This window comes from Aulonocara sp. 'chitande type north' Nkhata Bay, linkage group LG2, assembly GCF_057382095.1.
Source record: "Aulonocara sp. 'chitande type north' Nkhata Bay isolate Kocher_YH1m ecotype deep benthic linkage group LG2, A_spYH_male_GT1.1, whole genome shotgun sequence".
In the NCBI taxonomy this organism is placed as follows: domain Eukaryota; kingdom Metazoa; phylum Chordata; class Actinopteri; order Cichliformes; family Cichlidae; genus Aulonocara; species Aulonocara sp. 'chitande type north' Nkhata Bay.
Window position 1 is genome coordinate 33,652,391 of NC_141345.1, and position 12,032 is coordinate 33,664,422.

The 12,032-nt window shown below is 40.3% G+C and overlaps 1 protein-coding gene across 4 annotated transcripts in view; it reads left to right on the plus strand.

The window, feature by feature from the left end:
* The window catches only part of LOC147338235 (teneurin-3), a 133,438-nt gene that overhangs the window by 101,810 nt on the left and 19,596 nt on the right, over positions 1–12,032 (plus strand). For all 4 annotated transcript variants that reach the window (XM_086260011.1, XM_086260022.1, XM_086260032.1 and 1 more), the window contains 5 exons: positions 45–164; positions 2,019–2,280; positions 3,232–3,499; positions 4,432–4,575; positions 11,494–11,743. In XM_086260011.1, the coding sequence (XP_086116137.1) occupies positions 45–164; positions 2,019–2,280; positions 3,232–3,499; positions 4,432–4,575; positions 11,494–11,743 (1,044 nt within the window). The remainder of the gene's footprint in view (positions 1–44; positions 165–2,018; positions 2,281–3,231; positions 3,500–4,431; positions 4,576–11,493; positions 11,744–12,032) is intronic.

The following is a 12,032-nucleotide window of genomic DNA, read 5'->3' on the forward strand; positions in this document are numbered from 1 at the left end:
TTGTTTGTTTACTCAGCTCTTTCTGTGTTTGTTTGCCCTCACAGCCTGGCATCAGTCATCCGGGGTCAGGTCCTAACGGGAGATGGGACACCGCTGATTGGAGTCAACGTGTCTTTTCTGCACTACTCAGAGTACGGCTATACTATCACACGGCAAGATGGCATGTAAGTTAGTTTCCCCTGCTCACGTGCATCATTAGGGGCATACAACGGAAAACACAGTCATCTTTACACAACGATCAACAAGTGTACAAGCAGACACCCAGCCAGCTCAGTCTTGGGTTTTAACCTTTGCCCTGGCGAAAATATATTTGTAGCATGTCCTGCTGTCCCCAGACTCGTGTGGAAAAATCCAAGAAAAAAAGGCTGTCCAGCAGAGGAGGAATTGTCCTGGCAGTTATCCAAAATGTGCTCAAAACAAATCGAAACAGCAGCACATTGTGCCCTAGAACAATTCCTCATGCAAATGTCACAGTGGTGGAGGCCATTTTGAACCAGGCTGTTTAAAATGCATTGAATCAGCAAGGGTAGAATCAATCTGCCCACAGTGTAGTAAAACATGGGATTACTGCCTGACCTTCTCGTGCTATTACCACAGACTGGCTATTAATAATGGGAGTGCAAATACATACAAGACAAACGTATGTCACACATTTTACAGCGAGCGTTCAGCTCAGGTAGGAGCTTCATTTCGCACATGGTCGTCAGAGATTATGAATCGAGCCTTCGTTCGAATTCAACAGATAGAAACCATGTTTATGTGCTGCCAATGTGGAATAAAAGGCTTATTGAGTGGCAGAGAATTGTACAGCTGTTGTTATGAATCACAATCCTTGGGTCCCCAGATAGCCGAGGATTAGCTGATTTCTTCAGATATTCCGCCCTGTAACTCTTCTGACAAGGAGCATGATAAATGGTCGGGGATAATCACACTTGGTTAGCCAACAGATCCGCTCAGTGTGTTAAGAAGGGGGGGGGGGGGCAGCATCAAAGCCTGGCCTCTTGCAGCTGTGAGCTCCCCACTGCCCAAAGTGGAAAGAGCTTGAGAAGGAAGCTGTTTTAGGTCAGCTGCACAGCTTGGTTGTTGCTGCGTGTGCGTGTGCACGGGTCCGGGTGCGTACATGAGATGTGCGAGTATTCAAATCTCCGTGTGTGTGTGTGTGCCTTTGTGGATGTGGATACATACAATGTCACTACGCAGATGCTTTACCCCCTGGGTAGTGGAGCACGCTGAATATATAGAGCAGCACTTCAAAGACTCGCCCTTCATTTCCAAACCAGTAACTTTTCCCTGAGTAATGTTGTACTAATTAAACCAGTTCACCAGTGAAAACTCCCAGAACTCTGAACCAAATTCAACCATAAAGTGTCTTCTAACACCACGCTGAGTGAACAGAAGTCATAAATTAGATTCAGTGAATAATAATATTATATGGAGACTGAACAGAGGGATCACTTTGATAGGGAAAACTGCCTTTGAAAAAGGGATTATCAGCCTTAACATAAATATTTACTTTGCTACTTTGAACTTGAGGAGACATTTCAAAATTATATCAGTCTAAGTTTTCGCCATCATTAGTCATTAATAAAAAACAAATCCAAGGCGATGGTGGTGATTAAATCTGGAAATGTGCTAATGCTGCTAATGAAAGGTCAGTTACTTAGTCTCGATTCCTTTGGTAAAATAACTGATTATTGCAAATATTCTTTTGGCTTTACATAAAAAATAAAGGTGTTTGGATGTTATGATGAAGTATTTGACTTGTTTTCAACGTATCATGTTTAATGGTTGTCTTTTTGACAGCTAAGAAACATGTATAGTATATAGTTCTATTGTAACGAATGGAAATGAGAGTCAAAATAATGAAAATTAAGTTCAAAGATGTAAAAGAAACCTCTAAAGATTTTACTGCAGAAGATGATTTCAGTATTTTTACATAATAAGTGCAGGTTATTCAGTTGCTGTTTCTATTTAAGCATTAAAATTCGTACGCTTCTATTTCCTTCCAACATTCGAAGGTTTGACCTCTTGGCCAACGGTGGAGCATCACTGACGCTGAGCTACGAACGAGCTCCCTTCCCCACATCGCACCGAACAGTGTGGCTGCCCTGGAACGTCTTTCATGTGATGGACACGGTGGTGATGAAGCGGGAAGAGAACGACATCCCCAGCTGTTACCTGACGGGCCTAGTCAGGCCCAACCCCGTCATCCTGGCCACACCCCTTTCCACTCTTTACAAGACCTCCCCAGAGGACAGTCCTATCATCCCAGAAACCCAGGTGAGATCCATGTCATAGAGGGGCATTGGATGGTGGTCAGTCCTAGATTTATTGGTATGACGCATTGTTTTGAATGACCTGTGTTTGAGTCCAGTATTACAGACAGCAATGCTGAAAATACACAAGCACAGAGTAACAATAATGCTGTTATCTTCCTTTCACCATGGCTTTCTTCCCTTTTTTAAACTGCGTTTTTTAAACTCTTTTTTAAAACAGATTTGCCTTACACGATGCCTTTGGGCTTTGATTGAACCGAGGCATCTCCACTAAGCCATAAATTGTCTCATAGCAACACTGATAAATTCTAAGGGTACATTGCATGGAGGTTACATGCCTCAGGATTTGGTTTGTTTCCATTTGGCCCAAATCTATGTTGTAAATCCCTAAATGTAGAAGTTGACTTTGCAGCTTTTGCTGTTTTTACTGTTTGGAACAAATTCTGTCTGTGTTACATCAGAGGGATGAAATCAAAATCATTGGACATGCTTCAACATAAGTATAGTGTCGGTATGTGAGGCAACCAGGACGAAAACGAAAAAAATAAGAATGACTTCTGTCAATTATTAGTTGAGATGTTCAAATATTTTTTTTTCCCTGAGACTTTTAATAATGAAGAATTCATTTACTGCCTGTGGAGCTCAATTTGCATTTAGAAGATTGCAGTTTGTGGCTGGCATAAGTAAAAACTCTTCTTTAAATAGTTTGGCTTCCTAAAAAGTTCATAATGTTTGACTGCTTAGAATAAAATGTATGTATTTCTAGCAACAAACAAGGTTTTTCTGAGATGAAATTCGTTTTAATGTGACCTGGATAATAAATTGTATGTATGTTATCCTGCATTTGAACTTATTGTCATTAAATACATACGTTTGTTGCTCCTATTAACTCTGTTACTTAAGTCTACTCCATGCTGTGGCTTTGGCACTGGTCTGACTGCTAATTAAATCTTAGGTCCTTCATGAGCAAGTGGCCATACCAGGCAGTGACCTCAACCTGGTCTACCTGAGCTCCAGGGCAGCTGGCTACAAGCCCATCCTCAAGGTGCTCCTGACCCAGGACCGTCTCCCCTTTGGCCTGATGAAAGTCCACCTGATGGTGGCCATCATGGGCCGTCAGTTCCAGAAGTCTTTTCCTGCCTTCCCCGACCTTTCTTACACTTTCATCTGGGATAAAACAGACGCCTACAATCAGAAGGTCTTTGGCCTGGCGGAGGCTGTGGGTGAGTTCCTGCTGTGAAGCTGCCTACTGAAGATGTTGTGTAAGCATAAGTTCACCGCCAGATACTTGTGCTACCTTCAGGCAGTGAACCTTAGTTGAACTTTTAAAGATTGATTTTACTTTTTTTAAATTGAGGGTTATTTAGCTGGGGACTGCTTTTGTTATCATGTGCAATAAAGATTTAGCAGGTGGTGTGAAATCCTGAAATCCCCCTGTGCTGCATTTTTGAAGGCCATTGCTCTTTTGCTGACTTCTTTGTTTTGCATGTATGATATTTCAGCAGCTGTGCACTTACTGAAATATTGCCTCTGAGGCAGAGGCCTGGAAAAAAAGGGGGAAAAACAGCCAAGGGTCAATAGTCAGAAATACTGATGAAAAAATAAAGTGACAGAATCTTTTCATGCAGAATATTTTGATTATTTTATATTATAACTGGTTAACTGAACATACTTATTTATATACTGGTGGGGTACAGACTTACATCTAGTAGCACTTGCATCATCGCAGTTTACTGATAAAATTTTCAAAGCTCAACATGAACTGAGAGTTCAGAGAATTTTGCAGCATTTGTGATTTTTCCTAAAATGTGCTCCATCTGAACTTTGATCATTTCAATATTTCTTGCCACCTTATATTTTGATTATTTGGAATTGTGGTTTATTTGCATTTACACAAGATAAAACAGACAAATGAGAGGAGAATACATAAACTCCAAACAGTGCAGGCAAGACACAGAAACCCCATGGGCCTTCTAAACTCATCCCAGCTGGAGAAAATTAAACAGCCAAAGAGAAGGCAGAACCAGGAAATACAAGAAATGGCGACGACATGTACTGAATGTCTTATAAGCTACAAGCCTCATTGCTGCTATAAGTATCTTATAAGGAGGTTGTAACCTTGCTCACCACAGGCGTCTGCTGTCATTACTTTCAGTGTCAGTGGGATATGAATACGAGTCCTGTCTTGATGTGGTGCTCTGGGAAAAGAGGACAGCGGTGTTACAAGGCTATGAACTGGATGCCTCCAACATGGGCGGGTGGATGTTAGACAAACACCACATATTGGACATTCAGAATGGTAAGAAATAAACATGTATACAATATGCATGTGTGTCTGCAGAGATAGGTAGCCTCTTTGGGTTACAGGCAGGTGGTCTTTACCCCGAATCACCGCAATAAATACTTGAATCAAAATGAAAGATGGTTCGTCATCCCATCTGCAGATAATAGAGGAGAGTTTTGAAGGGCCGATCATTCACAGTAATGACTGAATAAATCAGCGAGTAAGCCACCAGGGTGCAAGGCTTGCAACGATTCTACACCACTCAGCTATTTTAGGAAGAAGACGGCCTTTTGGCGCTCACGAAGGCTTACACTTTTGATGAACAGGCGTCATGTTTAATTCTCGCATTAATTCAATAAACTTAATTAATTTCTTGCTCTGTCATCAATCAGATTCTCTTTAATCGGCAAGTACAATAAATGGACATGAGTTTGTCTTTGTCGAGCTGCTGCACAGTTATGAGAAAGGGGAAACATACATAATGAAACTATCAAATATACCTACAGCAAAGTCACTGCTGGGTTACAGTACCAGGAGGTCACACTCTATAATCTGGAGATTTCAGCCAGCACACTATTAAGGGGTTTCAGTATGTTACTACTGTGGAGGCAGTAATATGACTGCAATTATAGGAAGTGTGCCTCAGGGCCTCGGGCTAGTGAGTGCATTGTCAGTTTGCCAGACTGCTGTTTTGACATTAAACCCACTTCGGCTCACAACCGTTGTTCCAGTTGTCCAACACAATTTGTGTGCTTTTCATCTCGAAAATAGTCGAGGTCAGTCCGTAGTCTCACACTGTCAGAGTGGAGTTGGTGAATACATATTTTGTTTTCATTCGAATAGGTTTTATATTTTTGTTTGTTTTTTTTGGCATAGAAAGCTGATCTTGGCTCATTTGGAAGTAAAATGAAGCATTTTTAAAATCCCTTGAAAAATGGATCTTTATAGTTAACAGAGCACAAACTCATATAAGATTCCTTTGTTTTGCCACGAGCAACAAGTGCATCTCAGAAAGGAAGTTACAGATTTGGTAAAGGTTTTATCACTTTCTTTTACCTAAACTAAACAGAATTGCTTTGAGGAAATGAATTGCACTTTTGCAATAAAATGTACATTCTTTTGGTGCAGAACAGGGTTTTTTTTTTTATTATATGTGCTCATCAGCTAGGTGGGTGAAACTAATCAGTATTAATCCCTTCAAAACATCAGTAAGCACGTACTGTGCTAGTGATGGGTACCACTCTACAAACATCGCCCACTCAGAGGTCAGACTCTGCACTAGCAGGTGTAAGTATTGAACTTTTATGATGAATTGTTCTTTACAGAGCTTTGTTTGAGCAGAACGAAAATTAATAACAGCATAGAAAAACTTTTAGCCCTTTTTTTAGCTTTTATCAGGCCACTTGTTGGTTTTCAGATATATCATAGAGTTCCATCATGTTGAAAGAATGTCAGTAATGGCTGTCACTGATGCTTTAGATCATGTGCATTAGACTGAGTGTTTTTACAATGAAAATGTATTATCGTCCATCACATGCAAAGCTTTACATTCAATATTCTTCAAAGGCTTGGATCCTAAGAGCCACGACCTCTATTTTAAAATAATATGAATTTGTCAATATGATAAAAAATGTGTATAAGACACTCTGAGTAGCTCTATAGTGAGGCTGAACCTATAAATTATGATCATAGATTTAACAGCACACAGTTAAAAGATCTGTGTGGCTGTTTGGGAATTAAAAGAAACAGTTGTTTTTATGAGTGTCTGTGATTTTAATGCTAAATTTGAAAATGTAAAAATGCAGCATGTGCTGAACAGTTACATTTCTTAAGGTCTCTGTATCGCCACAGCTTTGATGTGTTGTGTAAGGAGGTTCACATGAGTTTTGGAGCCCCCTTACAAAGCCTCTGCAACCACCCAGCACTAAAGTATAAATCTGGTTCTTTCTTGTGCCGTTTTATCCAGATCCATCAAACTTTTAAGTGAACCACTCAGATTATTTTTGTGACCAGATATTTTGGCTACCAGAGGAGGGCTTTCTGTAAGGTGAAATGTTTGTGAACTCGTTTCTGCCTCCACAACTGGCAGGTACAGAACTATTCATCCCACAGCTACTCAGTGGGTTTGCACAGTAATATCATCCATGTGTTCTTCATATATATATAACAGGCGACTCAGAAGTCAGAGATTGCGAATGTGTGTTTTGTCAGAAATGTTTGTGGAAAACATGTCAGAGAAGCAGTTTCTTTGTTCAATCCTTGATGGTACTTTGTCCTGCTTCTTTGTTGAACATTAAAAGAACAGACATAGAAACCCAATCTGTCAAGCCACCCGGAACCTGAAGTTTGTGAAGTGTGCAAAAGAACACTGAAATATGCTTCTAGCTCGACTGCTGCTGGTGCAATGCGTTTCATCCCACCTGTCTCAAACTATAGCACACCCATCTCCAAAGCCTTCAGAGTGGCAGCATCACAGTTGGAGTTGTTGTGAGATGCATTTGTGATAACAGATAAGTGCAGCATGTGTGATATGCTAATGTATGCGGCATCCTTTATTAGATTGAGCTGTACCGTGTGTCTGGATTTATCAGAAAATCAAACGTTACTGTGCATGAAAAATCATCATGTGCGGGCTTATTTTTGTACATGGAAACAGTGATGACAGAAATAAAACAAGAACCAGATGGTGTTGAGTGTTTTCTTATGCAGTAAATGCTGCAGCCTCCCCGAGGCTTTTTCACACTTTTCACTTGTCCTTTTACAACGGCGCCCTGAAAATATTTAAACTGACTAAATTTAAAAGATTCAAAAATAGCAAACTCGTGTTGTTTTGTCTCATTGATTCCTGTCTGACAGGAGCAATCAATTTGCCGAAAGGGTTTCATGCTCCAATCCTATTAGCTCACCCCAAAGACGGTGTGCTTGGTAAGCCTGTGAATTGTTTTTGTTAGCGACTTTGGCATGCTAGTTTATGCAGGGTTCACATCAAAGTGTCAAAAGCCAATCTGTAAACATATCTATGTTTGCGCTCACATTAATTGTTTTTACAGAGGTAGTGAGTCGGCACCTAGTTCTGCCTTGAATTCCCTTAAATTTTCTCAGTACAAACTGAATTATTCAGTCTCGCATTCAGCTACTTTTTGACATTTGAGATTTATAGCTCATGTGGGTTTTTGGGCAAGGAATGCAGTTCGATATCCTCGGTCAGCATGAAGATGAATCCAAATATCACTGTTTGCCTTCATTGCTGCTCCAGTATTGATTCTTTAATGCTGTAAACCTTGACTAATGTCCTCACCCAACATGCTAGCAAGTGGTGGTCCTCTGCAGCCGCACAGCGGTTTAGCTCCAGACATTTGCTATCGGTCTTTGTTGTGACTCTTGCTTCATTTTTGCACTACTTCTAACATCTGAGCACTTTTTATCACATCGTTTGTGTCAAAAGACCCAAGCAAAAAGCCCTCTCCGTCTCTGCTTCCACTCCAGTGCCTGTCAAACTAGATAAGGCAAATTGCTGGTGTCTGTGCTTTAGTCATGTCCTCCTGCCCCTCCTATCTTCGTTACAAGTGGATAGCCCTTCCTCTCAATCTGCAGTTTGTCTCTATCTAGGGTAACATAGCTGATTCTTATTGGACACAGCCAGGGTTCAGCAATTCAGTATCTCTGAGTATACTTACTGTACAGCTCACGCACATGCTGCATTTGAAGCACCGAGATGTTTCCTGCCCACTTTTAGCCTCAATCAGGATCAGTGGGAGCCTCGGTGCTATCTCTGAGAATGACACTGTGCAAAGGAGAGTAGAAAAGGACAGGGTGCAATTAAGACGCACTCCCTCGCTTCCCCTACGAATCTCTGTACTCTCTATGTGTCACCAAGGTGACATTGCTAAGGGCGCTCCAATTTTCTTTCTTTTTTTTCCTTTTCTTTTTTCTTTCAGGTACAGAGGCTTGGCCTCACATTTGTACCATTAATCATCTCGAAAGCTGTGATGTTGACATTAAAGAATTTTTTTTTACCACTACATGCCTCAAATGAGCCTTTTATCAAACAAATTATTACCTTCTATAATGAGTCCAAAGAAAGAATCAATTCAGTTTGTAGGTGGAACAGTATTGTGTGTAGAGAAGAATTATAATTTCTATATACGGGCAGAAGGCAAAGTTTGTAAAGATGACATTCTGGTCCTTGCTCAAATATTCCTGTAATAACTCCTCTTCTTCTTCTGCTTATTTTTCCACTTTATTTTCTGTAAGAGAACATAGCCTTCATGGTTTCTCCACTTTTCATTCACTATAATTTATCATTATACACATCCATAGTTTTGATTGTTTTCTCTGTTTCTGCTATTATTTGGGAAATTCTGTGTTAATCCTGGAGTCTAACTGTGTCTGACTGTTTAGTAATGTGGTAAATGCTGCGTGACATGCGGTTACATTACATTATGGTTATTTGCTTGTTGGATGGAAGAGTGTTGGAGTGATCTTGGAGCAAGAGAGATAACAGACTCTCAGACTTTATAAAAAAAAATTTAAAAAGCTTTTTTTTTTTGTCCCATTTTGCCAAGTGAAACAGTGATTTCTCTTTCACCAGCTTCTATCCAGAATTTGAAACACGCCTCCACATATTCGTTTACTAATCAGTGAGCAGACACAATCCTAACGGCTGAGCCGTTCTGCTGCCATACTTATATTTTGAGTCTCCTCTGCAAAATCTGTCGAGGGAGCGCTTTTCGTCTTTACACTTCAGCAAAGTTTTCTTGCTGCAGAAACTGTATACTCTCCTTGTCTCAGGAGCGGGAACTTATTTCTAAGAAAGTTTTTATTTACAGTATTTCTTCCAAACTCAGAGCACAGTAGAGTAAAAGCATGAAATATTTATGGACATATGCTTATGAACTCTAAAGCCATTTTAGTCTGGACACTGTAGGAGTCCCCTTATTCGGCCTGGGGCAGTAGACAGTCAGAAGCCAAATTCCCATCAGTGCAGCTCTCCAGCTGAGACTTCACAAGCTTGATCCTTGCAACAATCATCAGCAGTAATGTGTCATGACCAAGTGCCCTTGAGGGAAGAAAGCTGCACCTTAATCTGCTCTTAAGTTAGAGGCAGACATTGTGTATGTGAGAAAATCATAGCAAAAGGATATACGATGGTATGTGAAGTGATAGTTTGGGGGGTAGCGGATGATTGATAAGTATATTTAATCCATTCCATTACACTGACTTATAGCTTATGGTAAGACTTATGTATACAGTAATGTGTGATGGAAGTGTAAATAAGAGAGGACCACAGTGGCGTGCCAAAACGACCTTAGCATTCTTCTTTTTCTTTACTTATTTATTTATTTTTGGCTCAATAGCTGTACCGCTGCAGCTGATCTACGTCCTACACACTGCGGTACATCTTAGATATTAAAAATGTCTTTGTCTTTTCTGGGAATGTTAGGAAGTTATTACACAAACAGACATTAAAATTCTAGTCAGATTACATAGTTTATTTGTTATTTGTGGCTCTGATTCGGGGTGCAGCCAAAACCTTTCAGTTCACTGAGTGTTTTCATCACACTGTGTGCTTTATTCAGTGAGCAGACGCATGGATCACAGTTCAATTAAAGTCCCAAGGTCGTGCGTTTGATGGCGTCACACGTAAAGCCTTCCCACGGACCTATTCGTCTTTGTTAGAGGCTCATGTATAATGCTTTCGGATACAAAAGACAGATTGGTCAGATCGTCCTGTCAGAGTCTCGCCAGACCGTGCCTTCATTTGAATTTGTCCTTCAATCAATTAAATCAATGAAAGGAACTAATCAGAGAAGGGACAAGCGGCGTGGCTGCATACTTGATTTCCCATACATCCAGGGTTACGATGGCTTATGGTACAGCGCTGTGGGAGAACGACATCATGCGACCATTCAGAGGTGTCATAGATCCACTAATTAGGACAGAGGCAGTGTGAATTCACACAAGTTGCTGGATGTGAATAATTAAGTGCTTCCAGCATGCACTTCTTCCCTTTGATGTTTTTTTCCCCTTTGAAGAGAGTCCCACTATATCAGCACCCTTTAAAAAGCCAGTTATAGCTGCCTCTTGTTAAAATATTAATCTTTAGTGACTCACCAAATACGGTGAGTCCTTAGTGAAATGCACTATTATTAGGGGGTGGTGCACTGCACTGTATTTATGTCTACCGCCTCTTTGTGACTAGAGGAGAGCAGGATCCCTGTTAAGTTAAAAGAAAATTATTTTACATAATGTATACTTCAGCTTTGCGGAGAGTTTCAAGGAACCCACTAAAACAGCTGTAGAGCATTTCCCAGCATTGAAGTATTAGGTTATATCAGTTAAAACAATGATTAAGGCTAGTTCCCCGTGTGCTGCCTTGACTCCCTGAACTATTTAAATCAGATTGCCTGAGTTTTATGCAGTATAAAATAAACCAGTCATTTGGACTATAATTTGTTACCTCTCATTTAAAAATAAACAGCAGTTTGTTCTGAAACATAATTTTCTGATGGCTTATGCAGAGTACTTTAGATCATGAATTTGAAAATTATCTTTGCACATTCTCTTTATGTTTATACCGTTATGAAATGTGCGGTGTTTGTTAGGTCTAGTGAGCTTAGCAAAGATGCTGCAAGCTGAAGTAACAAAAACACACAGTGCCACCACTGTTCTTTCTCTTTATTAATTAGACATAATATTAAAAGTTAATTTAAAGTAAGTGTGAGTCTTTATGTCAAGCTAATTACCTCTTAGTTCCAGCTCTGTAGTTAACACCAAGCATGTTACCTAGAATGGTGAACAGTTCCTTTAAATACATTGTTTTAGCAGATTTGAACTACTTTATATTTCTGTTTTATCTGGATTTGTCTGGCTAAATTTTCAATCCTGTAAATTAGTGTTGTTGGGTTTTTTTGTTCTTTTTTTCCCCTTCAGGCATACTTTACAAAGGGAGTGGGGAGAACCAGTTTATCTCTCTCCAGCCCCCTGTGATTTCCACTGTTATGGGGAATGGACGGCGTCGAAGCATCTCGTGCCCCAGCTGTAATGGGCAGGCCCAAGGCAACAAGCTCTTGGCACCGGTGGCTCTGGCATGGGGTATTGATGGAAGCCTGTATGTGGGAGATTTCAACTACATCCGCCGTATCTACCCATCTGGCAATGTCACAAGTATCATGGAGCTGAGGTGAGGCTCATTTGTATGGGTTTTGTAATGCGCTAGACAGTTTACAAAGTATGTCATGTATTATGCAACAACATATTAATTTCAAGATTTAACTGTTAACCCTTGAATTTATTAAACATAACTAAACTTGAATCTTCATTTACGCAAACAGATAAATAAAAAACTGCATATGCATCGTCCACATTTTTATAAGAAGAAGCCACATACTGTACCCGACCCCAAAAGTGTGAACGAGAATATGAATCCCACATTTGTTCGGCGTGGAGAGGGAGACTGAAAGGGCATGGTG